Source organism: Salmo salar, chromosome 25 (assembly GCF_965601325.2).
Source record: "Salmo salar chromosome 25, fSalSal1, whole genome shotgun sequence".
NCBI lineage: Eukaryota > Metazoa > Chordata > Actinopteri > Salmoniformes > Salmonidae > Salmo > Salmo salar.
In genome coordinates this window covers 4,878,092-4,897,620 of record NC_138315.1, presented here as the reverse complement: position 1 = coordinate 4,897,620, position 19,529 = coordinate 4,878,092, and the positions used below count along the sequence as shown (strand labels likewise).

Here is a 19,529-nt window from a genome sequence, read left to right as displayed (position 1 = left end):
GTCCGGACAACAGGCCCTCCGATTTGACATACTGAACTCTGTCTGCAAAGTAGTTAGTGAACCAGGCGCGGCAGTCATTTGAAAAACAAAGGCTATTGTGTCTGCCGATAAGAATACGGTGATTGACAGAGTCGAAAGCATTGGCCAGGTCTATGAAGACGGCTGCACAGTACTGTCTTTTATCGCTGGCGGTAATGATATCATTTAGTACCTTGAGCGTGGCTGAGGTGCACCCGTGACCAGCTCGGAAACCAGATTGCACAGTGGAGAAGGTACGGTGGGATTCGAAATGGTCAGTGATCTGTTTATTAACCTCTTACATCTAGATGTTCTGCTAGCGGAACACCGCTCCAATATCCAATGATAGGGCGTGGCGCGAATTACAAACTCCTCAAAAATCCCAAAACTTCCATTTTTCAAACACATAACTATTGTACACCATTTTAAAGACAAGACTCTCCTTTATCTAACCACATTGTCCGATTTCAAAAAGGCTTTACAACGAAAGCAAAACATTAGATTATGTCAGGAGAGTACCCAGCCAGAAATAATCACACACCCATTTTTCAAGCTAAGATATATTGTCACAAAAACCAAAACCACAGCTAAATGCAGCACTAACCTTTGATCTTCATCAGATGACACTCCTAGGACATTGTTATACAATACATGCATGTTTTGTTCAATCAAGTTCATATTTATATCAAAAACCAGCTTTTTACATTAGCATGTGACGTTCAGAACTAGCATACCCACCGAACACTTCCGGTGAATTTACTAAATTACTCACGATAAACCTTCACAAAAAACATAACAATTATTTTAAGAATTATAGATACAGAACTCCTTTATGCAGATTTTAAATTAGCTTTTCGGTGAAAGCACATTTTGCAACATTTTGAGTAGATAGCCCGGCCATCACGGCTAGCTATTTTGACACCCACCAAACTCAGATTTACTATAAAAAAAATTGGATTACCTTTGCTGTTCTTCGTCAGAATGCACTCCCAGGACTTCTAGTTTACACCCAATGTTGTTTTGGTTGCAAATAATCCATAGTTATATCCAAATAGCGGCATTTTGTTCTTGCGTTCAAGACACTATCCGAAGGGTGACACGCCGGCGCATATTATGACAAAAAAATTCAAAATATTCCATTACCGTACTTCGAAGCATGTCAAACGCTGTTTAAAATAAATTTTTATGCGATTTTTCTCGTAAAATAGCGATAATATTCCGACCGGGAGACGTCGTTTTTCTTCAAAGTCTGAAAATGTAAAATGGACTCTTCACGTGCACGCAGCACCCGTTTCATTGTTCTCAGATCAACCACTATCCAAATGCCCTACTGTTTTTCGCCCAGGGACTGCAGAGTCATCATTCCCCATTCTGGCGCCTTCAGAGAGCCTATGGGAGCCTTAGAAAATGTCACGTTACAGCAGAGATCCTCTATTTTCCATAAAGAGGCTATAGAAGGCCAAGAAATGGTCAGAGAGGGAATTTCCTGTATTCAATCTTCTCAGGTTTTGGCCTGCCATATGAGTTCTGTTATACTTAATTATATGCATATTCTAGTTTCTGGGCAGGAGTAATAACCAGATTAAATCGAGTTCGTTTTTTATCCGGCCGTGAAAATACTGCCCCCTATCCTAAACAGGTTAACTTGGCTTTCGAAGACTTTAGAAAGGCAGGGCAGGATGGATATAGGTCTACAACAGTTTGGGTCTAGAGTGTCACCCCCTTTGAAGAGGCTGGATGACTGCGGAAAATAAGAATCTGTTTAAATTACAGGTTGTAATGCAACAAAATAGGAAAAATGACAAAGGCATGAATAATTTTGCAAGGCACTGTAGCTAGTGTAACAAATTGAACTTGGGAAAGCACTTGTAAATGCTTCTAAAGTTCGATTTTTCCTCTTCAAAATGTCTCTAACGAAAATATATATTAGGGTTAGGGTTACGAAATATTTCCATTAACTATAATCCACATAATAATTAACATTTCCTGCAGGATTATTTTCCTGTTTTGAGAAACTGTCAAATTAAGATATGGCATTTGTAGGATAATTCTTCAGAGTTTCAGGCAAGGTCATTTGAACTACTTTTGTACACTTTCTAGTGGGTAGCATGTGTCAAGTGGGGACATGGATTGTGCTGGTTTTGGGGTGATTAGGTCAAAGCTTTGCAGAAGGTGTATTCAGGCGCAACCCCTTCACACCCAAAGTCAAGGGTAAGGTGAAGGAGAAAGTGAGTGTGCCATTTTGCCACCACCACACATCAGACATGACTTTAGAGAGCTAAATATCTGCTGGTTGATTTAGCTGATTTACCTCAGGGCACTGCAGCACTTGTGGAAATATGGGTGACACTTTACCTGGGTAGGCACTTATCTCTGTCATAACACTCATTTGTAATCTGCTAGCGTGAAACAAATGTGAGATTTGACCTCTGGAAATGGCTACATTTTCAAACATGAATCAGATGTTGTTGCAGTATGTCGTCTCTTTTTAGCCTGTGCTTCACTGTTATTTTTGCAATTGCACAAATCTTGTGTCTTTGGGTCGGCAGGTAGCCTAGTGGTTAGAGCGTTGGACTAGTAATCGAAAGGTTGCAAGTACGAATCCCTGAGCTGCCAAGGTAAAAATGTTGTTCTGCCACTGTTCCTGAAAAAAATAATTTGTTCTTAACTGACTTGCCTAGTTAAATAAAGGTTAAAAAAAAGAATACAAAAAACATCTTACTACAAAAACAGTGCACTGCTTTTACCCCCAGAGCTCTGTGATAGTTAACCAGAGGTGTAGTGAACAATGGGGAATAAGGTGTCCCCTTGACCTACTGTATGCCTCGAGACTTAAAATAAGTATTTTCAAGGGGATACATGTGAGGAGGAGCTAAAGTTAGAAGGGTAGATTCTGTAATCAAACCCCAGCTTCCAGTGGTCAGTTGTACATCTATTGAGAGCAGGAACCACACTGCCACAGACCTGATACTTAACCTGTATTTCTTTCTTTGCAGGAACTCTTTACGTTGGAATGCAAGTTCAAAGAGTCTGTGTTTGAAAACTACTATGTGATCTACTCGTCGATGCTGTACAGGCAACAGGAGTCAGGGAGGGCTTGGTTCCTGGGACTCAACAAAGAGGGCCAAGCCATGAAAGGTAATCGAGTGAAGAAAACAAAACCAGCTGCTCACTTCCTGCCCAAGCCATTAGAAGGTAAGCAATTGCCACACTGAGTCCGATTTGTGTCCATTAGAAAATAACCATTTCAGCGGCATTAGAGTAGTATAGAGTACAGGCATTAGAATAGTTCAGCGGCTAGAGAATTCCCTACAGTTTGTTTTGTAATGAGAGGAAATATATTGAATTGAAAAGTAGGGTTCATTTGCTGGACTTCTTTCAAGGTTAACCACAATACTTATTAACCTGTTGGGTCTAGGGGGCAGTATTTGCACGGCCGGATAAAAAACGTACCCGATTTAAACTGGTTACTACTCTTGCCCAGAAACGAGAATATGCATATAATTAGTAGATTTGGATAGAAAACACTCTAAAGTTTCTAAAACTGTTTGAATGGTGTCTGTGAGTATAACAGAACTCATATGGCAGGCCAAAACCTGAGAAGATTCCATACAGGAAGTGCCCTATCTGAAAATTTGTTGTCCGTCAGTTGCATCTCTATCGAAAATACAGCATCTCTGCTGTAACGTGACATTTTCTAAGGCTTCCATTGGCTCTCAGAAGGCGGCAGAAAGTGTAATGGGGTGTCTGCTGGGCGAAGAACAGCAGGAGAATTTGTGAGTGGTCAGCCTGGAAACAGTGACACTGGAGATGCGCGTTCATGAGAATTCTCCATTTTTTTTTCAGCCTTTGAATGAATACAACGTCGTCTGGTTGGAATATTATTGCTATTTTACGAGAAAAATTGCATAAACACGTATTTTAAACAGCGTTTGACATGCTTCGGAGTACGGTAATGGAATATTTTGAATTTGTTTGTCACGAAATGCGCTCGCCCGTTACCCTTCGGATAGTGACCTGAATGCATGAACAAAACGGAGGTATTTGAATATAACTATGGATTATTTGGAACCAAAACAACATTTGTTGTTGAAGTAGAAGTCCTGGGAGTGCATTCTGACGAAGAACAGCAAAGGTAATCCAATTTTTCTAATAGTAATTCTGAGTTTAGGTGACCCCGAAGTTGGCGGATGTCAAAATAGCTAGCCGTGATGGCCGAGCTATGTACTCAGAATATTGCAAAATGTGTTTTCGCCGAAAAGCTATTTTAAAATCGGACATAGCGATTGCATAAAAGGAGTTCTGACCACTTTTCAACCGACGGAAAATGTGAAAATGTTTGCAGATCCTGTTCTGACGGGAGATGCACAAATGTCTGCAAACTTGAACTGCACAAACAATTGGGAAGTGCTTGGGGAATTTTGTCCAGGTCAGAAATGTCCCAAAAATAAAACCAACTATATTTATGTGAATGAATGAGGAGGCGGAACACACCTCAATTCAAACTGTTCTTAGAAAATAAAAACTTGTTAGAAAATCATTTGAAATTTAAATTTAAACAGCCTATAAATAAAAACAGGCTAAGTGCCTTGGTTTGAGGGCAGCACGGATTAAATGTACTGTTGCGTAACAATCACATTCTGGAATGGAGAGAACGTTCTAACATCACGTGCGTTAACCTCTATGGGCTAGGTGGGACGCTTGCTCAACAGCCAGTGTAATCCCGTGGCGCGATATTGAAATACCTCAAAAATGCAAAAACTTCAATTTTTCAAACATATGACTATTTTACACCATTTTAACCTCTATGGGCTAGGTGGGACGCTTGCACTCGATATGTCCGATTTTAAAATAGCTTTTTGGTGAAAGCACATTTTGCAATATTCTAAGTACATAGCCCAGGCATCACGGGCTCGCTATTTAGACACCCGGCAAGTTTAGCACTCACCATAATCATATTTACTATTATAAAAGTTTGATTACCTTTTGTTGTCTTCGTCAGAATGCACACCCAGGACTGCTACTTCAATAACAAATGTTGGTTTGGTCCAAAATAATCCATCGTTATATCCGAATAGCGGCGTTTTGTTCGTGCGTTCCAGACACTATCCGAAATAGTAAAGAAGTGTCGCGCGCATGGCGCAATTCGTGACAAAATTCTAAATATTCCATTACCGTACTTCAAAGCATGTCAACCGCTGTTTAAAATCAATTTTTACGACATTTTTCTCGTAGAAAAGCGATAATATTCCGACAGGGAATCTCCTTTTCGGCAAACAGAGGAAAAAATCCCAAAGGCGGGGGCGGTCGGGTCACGCGCCTAAGCCCAGTGTCCCTTGATCGGCCACTTGAGAAAGGCGATAATGTGTTTCAGCCTGGGGCTGGAATGACGACATTCTGTTTTTTCCCGGGCTCTGAGCGCCTATGGACGACGTGGGAAGTGTCACGTTAGAGCAGAGATCCTTAGTAAATGATAGAGATGGAAAAGAAGTTCAAGAAATGGTCAGACAGGCCACTTCCTGTAAAGGAATCTCTCAGGTTTTGACCTGCCATTTGAGTTCTGTTATACTCACATTGACCATTCAAACAGTTTTAGAAAATTTAGGGTGTTTTCTATCCATATGTAATAAGTATATGCATATTCTAGTTACTGGGTAGGAGTGGTAACCAGATTAAATCGGGTATGTTTTTTATCCAGCCGTGTCAATACTGCCCCCTAGCCCTAACAGGTTAAAGACAAGACTCTCATTAATCTAACCACACTGTCCGATTTCAAAAAGGCTTTACAACGAAAGCAAAACATTAGATTATGTCAGCAGAGTACCCAGCCAGAAATAATCAGACACCCATTTTTCAAGCTAGCATATAATGTCACATAAACCCAAACCACAGCTAAATGCAGCACTAACCTTTGATGATCTTCATCAGATGACAACCCTAGGACATTATGTTATACAATACATGCATGTTTTGTTCAATCAAGTTCATATTTATATCAAAAAACAGCTTTTTACATTAGCATGTGACTAGCATTCCGACCGAACACTGACGGTGAATTTACTAAATTACTCACGATAAACGTTCACAAAAAACATAACAATTATTTAAAGAATTATAGATACACAACTCCTCTATGCACTCGATATGTCCGATTTTAAAATAGCTTTTCGGTGAAAGCACATTTTGCAATATTCTAAGTAGATAGCCCGGCATCACAGGGCTAGCTATTTAGACACCCAGCAAGTTTAGCACTCACCAAAGTCAGATTTACTATAAGAAAAATGTTATTACATTTTACATTTACATTTAAGTCATTTAGCAGACGCTCTTATCCAGAGCGACTTACAAATTGGTGCATTCACCTTATGATATCCAGTGGAACAACCACTTTACAATAGTGCATCTAAATCTTTTAAGGGGGGGGGGGTTAGAAGGATTACTTTATCCTATCCTCGGTATTCCTTAAAGAGGTGGGGTTTCAGGTGTCTCCGGAAGGTGGTGATTGACTCCGCTGTCCTGGCGTCGTGAGGGAGCTTGTTCCACCATTGGGGTGCCTGAGCAGCGAACAGTTTTGACTGGGCTGAGCGGGAACTGTGGGAACTTCCTCAGAGGTAGGGGGGCCAGCAGGCCAGAGGTGGATGAACGCAGTGCCCTTGTTTGGGTGTAGGGCCTGATCAGAGCCTGAAGGTATGGAGGTGCCGTTCCCTTCACAGCTCCGTAGGCAATCACCATGGTCTTGTAGCGGATGCGAGCTTCAACTGGAAGCCAGTGGAGAGAGCGGAGGAGCGGGGTGACGTGAGAGAACTTGGGAAGGTTGAACACCAGACGGGCTGCGGCGTTCTGGATGAGTTGTAGGGGTTTAATGGCACAGGCAGGGAGCCCAGCCAACAGCGAGTTGCAGTAATACAGACGGGAGATGACAAGTGCCTGGATTAGGACCTGCGCCGCTTCCTGTGTGAGGCAGGGTCGTACTCTGCGAATGTTGTAGAGCATGAACCTACAGGATCGGGTCACCGCCTTGATGTTAGTGGAGAACGACAGGGTGTTGTCCAGGATCACGCCAAGGTTCTTAGCACTCTGGGAGGAGGACACAAGGGAGTTGTCAACCGTGATGGCGAGATCATGGAACGGGCAGTCCTTCCCCGGGAGGAAGAGCAGCTCCGTCTTGCCGAGGTTCAGCTTGAGCTGGTGATCCGTCATCCACACTGATATGTCTGACAGACATGCAGAGATGCGATTCGCCGCCTGGTTATCAGAAGGGGGAAAGGAGAAGATTAATTGTGTGTCGTCTGCATAGCAATAATAGGAGAGACCATGTGAGGATATGACAGAGCCAAGTGACTTGGTGTATAGCGAGAATAGGAGAGGGCCTAGAACAGAGCCCTGGGGGACACCAGTGGTGAGAGCGCATGGTGCGGAGACAGATTCTCGCCACGCCACCTGGTAGGAGCGACCTGTCAGGTAGGACGCAATCCAAGCGTGGGCCGCGCCGGAGATGCCCAACTCGGAGAGGGTGGAGAGGAGGATCTGATGGTTCACAGTATCAAAGGCAGCAGATAGGTCTAGAAGGATGAGAGCAGAGGAGAGAGAGTTAGCTTTAGCAGTGCGGAGAGCCTCCGTGACACAGAGAAGAGCAGTCTCAGTTGAATGCCCAGTCTTGAAACCTGACTGATTAGGATCAAGAAGGTCATTCTGAGAGAGATAGCAGGAGAGCTGGCCAAGGACGGCACGTTCAAGAGTTTTGGAGAGAAAAAAAAGAAGGGATACTGGTCTGTAGTTGTTGACATCGGAGGGATCGAGTGTAGGTTTTTTCAGAAGGGGTGCAACTCTCGCTCTCTTGAAGACGGAAGGGACGTAGCCAGCGGTCAAGGATGAGTTGATGAGCGAGGTGAGGAAGGGGAGAAGGTCTCCGGAAATGGTCTGGAGAAGAGAGGAGGGGATAGGGTCAAGTGGGCAGGTTGTTGGGCGGCCGGCCGTCACAAGACGCGAGATTTCATCTGGAGAGAGAGGGGAGAAAGAGGTCAAAGCACAGGGTAGGGCAGTGTGAGCAGGACCAGCGGTGTCGTTTGACTTAGCAAACGAGGATCGGATATCGTCAACCTTCTTTTCAAAATGGTTGACGAAGTCATCCGCAGAGAGGGAGGAGGGGGGGGGGAGGGGGAGGAGGATTCAGGAGGGAGGAGAAGGTAGCAAAGAGCTTCCTAGGGTTAGAGGCAGATGCTTGGAATTTAGAGTGGTAGAAAGTGGCTTTAGCAGCAGAGACAGAAGAGGAGAATGTAGAGAGGAGGGAGTGAAAGGATGCCAGGTCCGCAGGGAGGCGAGTTTTCCTCCATTTCCGCTCGGCTGCCCGGAGCCCTGTTCTGTGAGCTCGTAGTGAGTCGTCGAGCCACGGAGCAGGAGGGGAGGACCGAGCCGGCCTGGAGGATAGGGGACAGAGAAAATCAAAGGATGCAGAAAGGGAGGAGAGGAGGGTTGAGGAGGCAGAATCAGGAGATAAGTTGGAGAAGGTTTGAGCAGAGGGAATAGATGATAGGATGGAAGAGGAGAGAGTAGCGGGAGAGAGAGAGAGCGAAGGTTGGGACGGCGCAATACCATCCGAGTAGGGGCAGAGTGAGAAGTGTTGGATGAGAGCAAGAGGGAAAAGGATACAAGGTAGTGGTCGGAGATTTGGAGGGGAGTTGCAATGAGATTAGTGGAAGAACAGCATCTAGTAAAGATGAGGTCAAGCGTATTGCCTGCCTTGTGAGTAGGGGGGGAAGGTGAGAGAGTGAGGTCAAAAGAGGAGAGGAGTGGAAAGAAGGAGGCAGAGAAGAATGAGTCAAAGGTAGACGTGGGGAGGTTAACCTCTTGGGGCTAGGTGGGACGCTAGCGTGCCACCCGTGGTGCACTCCATCAACAGCAGGTGCATTTCAAGAGCGGCAAATTTGAATCCAAATAAATGTCAAAATTCAAATTTTTCAAAAATACAACTATTTTACACCATTTGAAAGATAAACATCTCCTTAATCTAACCACGTTTAACGATTTCAAAAAGGTTTTACGGAGAAAGCATAAATTTAGAGTATGTTAGGACAGTACATTTACAAGAGTTGTGTGTAATGTTTTGTCAAGTCAAAGACAGGGTCACCAAAACCATAAAACCAGCTAAAATGATGCACTAACCTTTTACAATCTCCATCAGATGACACTCCTAGGACATTATGTTAGACAATGCATGCATTTTTAGTTCTATCAAGTTCATATTTATATCCAAAAACAGCGTTTTACTATGGCATTGATGTTGAGGAAATCGTTTCCCTCCAATAACCGGCAGTCAAGTCAGCGTAACAAATTAAATAATTAAAATTAGAAAACATTGGTAAAATATTATATTGTCATTTAAAGAATTATAGATTTACATCTCTTGAACGCAATCAACTTGCCAGATTTAAAAATAACCTTACTGGGAAATCACACTTTGCAATAATCTGAGCACTGCGCCCAGAAAAATACGCGTTGCGATACAGACTAGACGTCATGTTGGGGAGATCTAAAATCGAAAATACTATGTAAATAATCCATTACCTTTGATTCTCTTCATCAGATGTCACTTCCAGGTATCACAGGTCCATAACGAATGTAGTTTTGTTCAAAAAAGCTCATCATTTATGTCCAAAAATCTCCGTCTCGTTAGCACATGATGTAAGCCAGCCGGACTTCTCGTCATGAACGAGGGGAAAAAATATATTTCCGTTCGTTCAAACATGTCAAACGTTGTATAGCATAAATCATTAGGGCCTTTTTTAACCAGAACATGAATAATATTCAAGGTGGACGAATGCATACTCTTTTATAACGTATTGGAACGAGGGTACCCAACATGAACTCGCGCGCCAGGTGTCTAATGGGACATCATCGTTCCATGGCTCTTGTTCGGTCAGATCTCCCTCCAGAAGACTCAAAACACTTTGTAAAGGCTGGTGACATCTAGTGGAAGCAATAGGAAGTGCCAAAATATTCCTAAACCCCTGTGTTTTTCAATGGGATAGGTTTAAAGTCAATACAACACATCAGGTATCCACTTCCTGTCAGAAAATGTCTCAGGGTTTTGCCTGCCAAATGAGTTCTGTTATACTCACAGACACCATTCAAACAGTTTTAGAAACTTTAGAGTGTTTTCTATCCATATATAATAAGTATATGCATATTCTAGTTACTGGGTAGGATTAGTAACCAGATTAAATCGGGTACATTTTTTTTTATCCAGACGTGCAAATGCTGCCCCCTAGACCCAACAGGTTAAAGTCACCCAGAACTGTGAGAGGTGAGCCATCCTCAGGAAAGGAACTTATCAAGGCGTCAAGCTCATTGATGAACTCTCCAAGGGAACCTGGAGGGCAATAAATGATAAGGATGTTAAGCTTGAAAGGGCTGGTAACTGTGACAGCATGGAATTCAAATGAGGAGATAGACAGATGGGTCAGGGGAGAAAGAGAGAATGTCCACTTGGGAGAGATGAGGATTCCAGTGCCACCACCCCGCTGGCTCGATGCTCTAGGGGTATGCGAGAACACGTGGGCAGACGAAGAGAGAGCAGTAGGAGTAGCAGTGTTATCTGTGGTAATCCATGTTTCCGTCAGCGCCAGGAAGTCTAGGGACTGGAGGGTAGCATAGGCTGAGATGAACTCAGCCTTGTTGGCTGCAGACCTGCAGTTCCAGAGGCTGCCGGAGACCAGGAACTCCACGTGGGTCGTGCGCGCTGGGACCACCAGGTTAGAGTGGCAGCGGCCACGCGGTGTGAAGCGTTTGTATGGCCTGTGCAGAGAGGAGAGAACAGGGATAGACAGACACATAGTTGACAAGCGTTTTGTTCAGTAATCCACTGGCTCAAAGGCGGTCAAAACATGCAGACGAATACATCCTAATAGTACCGGTAAAGTTCATCAAAACATGTCAAACGATGTTTATAATTATCCGGACAATAGCGTATTCAATATAAAGGATAAACAACGAAGGGCACGCACTCGGGCACGTGCGCAAAACAGCACTGCATGATTATACAGTCCACTGACAGAAAGGTCTCATTCTTCTTCATTTTTCAGAAAACAAGCCTGAAACAATGTCCAAAGACTGTTGACATCTAGTGGAAGCCATGGGAACTGCAATCTGAGTCCTAACCCATTAGACACTGTATATGCATTCAATTGAAAATAGCCACATAAAAAAATCCCACTTCCTGGATGGACTTTCCACAGGTGTTTGCCTGCCATATCAGTTCTGTTATAGTCACAGACATTATTTTAACAGTTTTGGAAACTTTAGTTTGTTTAGAGTGTTTTCTATCTACCAATTATATACATATCCTAGCTTCTGGGCCTGACTAACACGCAGTTTACTTTGGGCACACATCTCATCCAGACGTCGAAATACTGCCCTCAAGCCATAAGAAGTTAAAGAAAAAAGTAAGCAAACACCAAAAAGGCATGTGCGAGACTCCCAAAACATATGGAAGAATGTACTCTGGTCAGATTAGACTAAAATTGAGGTTTTTGGCCATCAAGATAAACGCTATGTCTGGCGTAAACCCAACACATCTCATCACCCCAAGAACCCAATCCCCACAGTGATGCATGGTGGTGACAGCATCATGCTGTGGGGAAGTTTTTCATCGGCAGGGACTGGGAAACTGGTCAGAATTGAAGGAATGATGTTTGGAGCTAAATACAAGGAAATTCTTGAGGGAAACCTGTTTCAGTCTTCCAGAGATTTGAGCCTGGGATGGAGGTTCACCTTCCAGCAGGACAACGACTCTAATTATACTGCTAAAGCAACACTCAAGTGATTTAAGGGTAAACATTTAAATGTCTTGAAATGGCCTAGTCAAAGCCCAGACGTCAATCCAATTGAGAATCTGTGGTATGACTTAATCAAGAAGTTGAAATCAACACTTTATTGGGTTCTGATGCAGCTGGAATACCTTTTGGCTGTCCTGGCTGAAAAGATTTCATCCAATGGGTCTACAGCAGTGGTGGTTGGTGCTGTTTAAGATCAGGGAGGACAACTTGTTTATTTATGAGCATGGTCTTATTTCTCCTACAGCATATTGAATGACTGTCATTCATATTTTTGGGGTATTTATATTAATCACAACTTTTACTTCATCATTTTCTTTAGGAATGTAGTGTACTTTTTATTCCATACATTTTCCCTGACACCCAAAAGAACTCGTTACATTTTGAATGCTTAGCAGGACAGGACAATGGTCAAATTCACACTTATCATCCCTGGTCATCCCTACTGCCGCTAACTTGGTGGAATCAGGAAACACAAATGCTTAATTTGTAAATGATATCTAAGTGTTGGAGTGTGCCCCTGGCTATCCATAAATACATTAAAAAAGCAATTTGAAATTGTACTTTTACTATTAAAACGTACATTTACTTTTGATACTTACTGTATTTGCTAAAATATACTTAAGTGTATTTAAAAAATAAATACTTTTACTCAAGTAGTATTTTATGGAGTGACTTTTACGAGAGTAATTTTTTATTAAGGTATCTTTAATTAAGGTATGACAATTTGGCACTTTTCGCACCAATGCTTGCTACGCCCTGGCCTACGAATGAAAGTTTATAATGTAGGTGCACAGGTCGGGAGACAAATGGAGTAATCAAGGTGACAGTGACACATTCAATACTGCCTAGCTAACTGCTACACACAACCTACATTGTTGTCACCATATTAGCTAATGTCATAGCCATCATTGCTCCTAGAACTAACGCATTAGTAAGCCCGCTACAATCACGCAGTACAGTGTAGAGCAAGCAGTTTAGCAGTTACAATGGCGTGACCCAGTGGCAATAAATGAACAAAACCGAAAGCTTACATTGACTTAGAAGAGTTCCAGTGTTGGATAGCCTTAGCCAGCTAGCTAACGTAAATAGCATTCCTCTCTGTTTGAGCAGGTTAAATTAGCTAGCTGTTTCATAGGTGACTGCATTAGCTAGCTAAATGAAAGTGGGAAAAATACAGCTATCTCGCTGTGCTGCTTCTCCATCATTTTGGAAGAAATTCATTTGTCTTGCTCTCTCTTTGAGTCAACTGCTCACCAGATTTGATGCACTGCAGTGCTAGCTAACTGTGTTTCCAATCAGATTTAAACTTCCATTGAGTTTGACCATGGTCTTAGCAGACCCGTGAAGGAGAGAGAGAGGAGGGGTTTGGAGGCATGTGCAGCTGTGACAACCTGTCTTAGTTCCACTGATCTTTCTCTTGCAACGATTTGCTGTGACAATGTCTGACTTGATGGTAAACAGTCGGGTGTCCCTTTTCAAGAAAACTGAATTGGATCAGGCATATGTTAATGTTTTCTTGATGCATAACTCAAAATACTATATTCTTCACTAAAACAAATAAATTAAAAAGTGCTCCAGCTCCAAAGCAAGGAAAGAGAAACACCACAGTAAAGTGCTTGAACAGTTTCCAAGACCAATGCATGAGCCACCCCAACATGAGAGCTCATTCATTACATGCAGGTGGCTCAGTTGGTAGAGCATGGCACTTGTGACATCTGGGTTGTGAGTTCAATTCCCATGGGAGACTAGTACGAAAATGTATGCACTCACTGCTGTAAGTTGTGCTGGATATGACTGACTGACTCGAAGCAGTCTTAAGTAGCAACATTTGAAATTGTGTTTTTACATTGGATAAAAGAGACTCATTGCTAGAAAATGTTATATTATATACTACAGTTGAGGAACAATGGGAAAGTAATTCTGCTTTGAAAGTTGATAAAGTTGTATCCCCACTTTTGAGAAAATGGCCCTTGAATATTTTGGTATACCTACTGGAGAGCTCTTCTTTGTCTACACCCATTCTGCATTGTTCACACCCTCTTAAGCATTATCCCCACCCATGTGGTAAACTCACGCTATATCAAATAAAATCTAAGTTTATTTGTCACATGCACAGGATTCTGAAGGTGTAAACAGTACAGTGGTAGTACTTGCATAGAATCAATTTCAAAAACAGAAAAAATATTTTACTGTTAGATGACGCTTACCCGACACACTTGTCTAAATTGATGTGTCATGTGAAGGAAATGCTATAACCACCCCTCGCCCATATCTAGCTAAGTGGATGGGTCACTATTGTCTAGACATGTACACATGTTCATGAAATACAATAGATGGCCGTAATCACCCCCAGACACACCTGCTTATTTGATGGGTCATGCAATAATCCGGCTGAAGTGGAGTCTTTTTTGTTTAGACAATGAACCGGCATAACCCGAACTCATACTACTACCAATACAAGCATTGTCATAGCTGTAGTATGAATCTGCATGTAGCTAAAGCTAACAAACTAGGTTCAATGTTAGCTAGCTAACATTAGACTATAACTAGCAATGCAAACGTTTTCTATTTTGAAAAATATTACTACACAGATCATACACATAACTTTAGCTAGCGAGACAGAAAGTTAACGTTTGCGAGCTAACTAACATCATGATTTAACTTGCAATAAAAATGACTTTGTCAAAATTAGAAACTTATATATCTGGAAAATGTAGCTAGAGTCTTACCCCTATACATCGGGTAAGACGCTTCACGGCAGACTGGAACCATTTAACTCCGTTTTGTTTGTATCTAGATCTTGTTTGACCAGCTTTGTGTCAAGTCACTCCGGTTCACATTAACCATGGCGTTTGCAAAAAGTAGCCCATCTCTTTTTCGTACTGATCTGTCGATAGCGCCTGCTAAATTCAGGGCATAAATGTTGTTGAGAAAAGTAGCAAAACTTTTGTAGTTCTCAATGGCTAATGTTATATCTTTAAAAAAAATGGCACGGTAGGACTGTCAACACATACTGAACAGCTCACATTATAGACAGAACAGTGCTACATGGCAGACCAATCCAAACTGATCTCCTGGCATGTCCATCCCATACATTATCTCAGCCAATCATGGCTAGTGGGAAGGTTCCTGGCTTTTTCCATGGCTAAACCCACTAGGCTCGTAATTTAACAATTGTATTTGTATTTATGGATGGAATACAAGCTTGTAATTAAGGCACATGAAAGTTCACATAAAAAAAATGTATGTCAAATGCTGCTCCTGTGAAGTAGTGATGTGCGACATATGCCTAGTTTCCTGAAACGAGTCACAAATGATCAAAATGTAAAGTCTCCCTAGCAAAAGACAAATCAATTGTAATGGGATGAAACAGGCCAAATAATATTTGACTAAAACGTTCAAATAGTAGAATTTCAGCTTGAGTGCAAGACAATTTTCCAGTCCCAATTCATAAAAATTATTTTCAATTTCTCCTGATAATCTTTTTTTCCAGTGTCTAGTTTTGCATGACAGGTACGTGTCAGGACAGGGCTAATATCTATTCAGTAAAGACAGACACACAAGTCGAGAGCAACTGGCCAAGACCCAGAGTACGCCACCAGGTTCATAGTTCAAAGGTCAACTGATGGCGCCAGAAACCTAGACGAATACAGAGGGAAGGGGAAATCATAGCGGTTCAAAGACTCTTTAAGAAAATAGTCCTGCACTGTGACTGACATAGTCACACTTGCTTTTCTTACTGTGTCGCTACAATTGCTTTTTGAACAAAGTAAATTCTACACATATTGTTGCTAGATGGCACTTGGAAAGGCACTCTGTTTCCTTTCATGTTCACAATGACCGTCTTTATATATAACCATGCTTCATCCTAAATAGTCTTCTATTCTAGCCTCTCACACGACACATGCACACACAGAAATACACACACACACACACACACCCCCCTAGATCTGGATCAGTGGATTTGAAACAGCTCTTGCTCCCTAAGATCAAAGTGTGTGTGTCTCATTCAACCACCAGGGCAGAGTGGTGTCAAGAGACTGAGATCCCAGCTTTAACGGCCAGTCATCTCGACAGGGGAAAGCCGTCTGATCCCTCTAACAAGATGACAAAGTCCTCTCAAATGAGTTTCAGACAGACACGCGCACACACAGGAAAGAAAACAAGCACACACAGGCACGCAATCATACACACACATATCGCTGGTATGCAAACCCGCTCACGCAGCGGCTGTCAACATTCATCTTCAGCCCATAGAAGCATGAGTTAGACTCAGTTTTCAGAATCCTATTCTCCAAAGATGAAAGCTGGGATATAACGGATACCTACTACATAACCAGGCAATTGACTGCTTTCCCTGACAGTACAGTCACATTTGAATAGAAATTAGATTAATCTGATGTGAATGCAATACTAGAGGTTGACACTGGCAGCATGTGGTAGACAACAGCTTTTCATAAAGATGTTTAGCTTTATCACAAATTAACAGAATATTCATCTGTTTTGAGCGGCTTTGGTGTGAGATATGGTATGATATGGCATTAATGCATTTTAATGATGACACTATCATAACAAGACTAAACTAGTCTGACTGCCATTATATTGTTGAATGACAGCTCACCACTGATACTGAACATTGGAGCATGTTTAAAGCAGGTCAGAATATGAATCGACTAGGATCTTCTTCTTTGTGCATCAGATAAATATGTTCATTTTCACGTAGTGGAACTTAACACTGTTACATGTTTGGGCCACAGACTGAATACAGAATAAAAAAATATGTATATAAAAAAATCTAAAATCAAATAAATAAATAGGGCTGTTGGCACTACAGAGCCGAACCAAGCTAAGGCAAACCAAGTTGTACTGAGTTAACCTCTATGGGCTAGGTGGGACGCTTGCGTCCCACCTACGTAACAGCCACTTGCAGCCTGTGGCGCGATTTTCAAAACCTTAAAAATCCTATTACTTCAATTTCTCAAACATATGACTATTTTACAGCTATTTAAAGACAAGACTCTCGTTAATCTAACCACACTGTCCGATTTCAAAAAGGCTTTACAACGAAAGCAAAACATTAGATTATGTCAGCAGAGTACCAAGCCAGAAATAATCAGACACCCATTTTTCAAGCCAGCATATAATGTCACCAAAACCCAGAAGACAGCTAAATGCAGCACTCACCTTTGATGATCTTCATCAGATGACAACCCTAGGACATTATGTTATACAATACATGCATGTTTTGTTCAATCAAGTTCATATTTATATCAAAAACCAGCTTTTTACATTAGCATGTGACGTTCAGAACTAGCATACCCCCCGCAAACTTCCGGGGAATTCGCTAACATTTTACTAAATTACTCACGATAAACGTTCACAAAAAGCATAACAATTATTTTAAGAATTATAGATACAGACCTCCTCTATGCACTCGATATGTCCGATTTTAAAATAGCTTTTTGGTGAAAGCACATTTTGCAATATTCTAAGTACATAGCCCAGGCATCACGGGCTCGCTATTTAGACACCCGGCAAGTTTAGCACTCACCATAATCATATTTACTATTATAAAAATTTGATTACCTTTTGTTGTCTTCGTCAGAATGCACACCCAGGACTGCTACTTCAATAACAAATGTTGGTTTGGTCCAAAATAATCTATCGTTATATCCGAATAGCGGCGTTTTGTTCGTGCGTTCCAGACACTATCCGAAATGGTAAAGAAGTGTCGCGCGCAATGCGCAATTCGTGACAATAAAATTCTAAATATTCCATTACCGTACTTCGAAGCATGTCAACCGCTGTTTAAAATCAATTTTTACGCCATTTTTCTCGTAGAAAAGCGATAATATTCCGACAGGGAATCTCCTTTTCGGCAAACAGAGGAAAAAATCCCAAAGGCGGGGGCGGCGGGGTCACGCGCATAAGCCAGTGTCCCTTGATCGGCCACTTGAGAAAGGCGATAATGTGTTTCAGCCTGGGGCTGGAATGACGACATTCTGTTTTTTCCCGGGCTCTGAGCGCCTATGGATGACGTGGGAAGTGTCACGTTAGAGCAGAGATCCTTAGTAAATGATAGAGATGGAAAAGAGGTTCAACAAATGGTCAGACAGGCCACTTCCTGTAAAGGAATCTCTCAGGTTTTGACCTGCCATTTGAGTTCTGTTATACTCACAGACACCATTCAAACAGTTTTAGAAAATTTAGGGTGTTTTCTATCCATATGTAATAAGTATATGCATATTCTAGTTACTGGGTAGGAGTGGTAACCAGATTAAATCGGGTATGTTTTTTATCCAGCCGTGTCAATACTGCCCCCTAGCCCTAACAGGTTAACTTCCCTGAAAAGTTCCATATCACGGGGGCTATTCGATGCTAATGCAGGAAGCCACAGGATGTTTTTGTGCTGGTTAAGCATCTCCAATCCAAAATTAAATCTAGAATCGGCTTCCTATTTCGCAACAAAGCATTCTTCACTCATGCTGCCAAACATACCCTCGTAAAACTGACCATCCTACCGATCCTCGACTTTGGCGATGTCATTTACAAAATAGCCTCAAACACTCTACTCAACAAATTGGATGCAGTCTATCACAGTGCCATCGGTTTTGTCACCAAAGCCCCATATACTACCCACCACTGCGACCTGTATGCTCTCGTTGGCTGGCCCTCGCTTCATATTCGTCACCAAACCCACTGGCTCCAGGTCATCGATAAGTCTTTGCTAGGTAAAGCCCCGCCTTATCTCAGCTCACTGGTCACCATAACAGCACCCACCCATAGCACGCACTCCAGCAGATATATCTCACTAGTCACCCCCAAAGCCAACTCCTACTTTGGCCACCTTTCCTTCCAGTTCTCTGCTGCCAATGACTGGAACGAACTGCAAAAATCACTGAAGCTGGAGATACATATCTCCCTCACTAGCTTTAAGCACCAGCTGTCAGAGCAGATCACTGCAACTGTACATAGCCCACCCAGCTACCTCATCCCCATGTTTTTTGCTCCTTTGCACCCCACAATTTTTACTGGGATTAAATGTCAGGAATTGTGAAAAACTGAGTTTAAGCACTGAAGGTCACTCCAACAGCAATTTCACATACTTGTACCTTACACATCCTACACAGCTAACTACAATCCCATGAAATATAGCAGTAAATATAACAGAACCGTAAGTACTCTGGAGAGTTTTGCCAGTGATACAAATCAAATTAATAGTTGAACACTTGTAATAATAATAATTAGGATATAGGAGTAAAACAAGGCTGTCCATTGTCTCCATATCTATTTATTAGGGCCATTCAAATGCTAGCTATTAAAATTAGATCCAACAAGAACATCAACGGGTTAGAAATCCAGGGGAATATTCCTTCTCCCCTGCTATCCCTTTTCCTTTCTTTCTGTGCCAGCAAATGTGTCATGTTGATATGAATGATTTGTGAGACAGGAGCAGGAATGCGTAATAGGGGTTTTATTTACACCCAAATTACGGCGTGCCGTGTAAAGGCACGGGGACGAAGAACAAACATACTCTATACAAAACACAGGGTAGAAACCAAAAAAAAACAAGCGCACAATGATTAACACACGGGACGACACCCATAATCATCTGCGCAATCCACAATGGCATGAAAGCCAAAACACATAGCGCAGGTAGCACACGCTCCAACGGAC

At 42.1% G+C, this 19,529-nt stretch overlaps 1 protein-coding gene across 2 annotated transcripts in view; it reads left to right on the top strand.

Annotated features, from left to right (window-relative positions):
* The window catches only part of LOC106586029 (fibroblast growth factor 14-like), a 148,693-nt gene that overhangs the window by 119,884 nt on the left and 9,280 nt on the right, over positions 1-19,529 (top strand). For both annotated transcript variants that reach the window (XM_082968842.1, XM_082968843.1), the window contains exon 4: positions 3,015-3,213. In XM_082968842.1, coding sequence (XP_082824968.1) covers positions 3,015-3,213 — 199 coding nt within the window. The remainder of the gene's footprint in view (positions 1-3,014; positions 3,214-19,529) is intronic.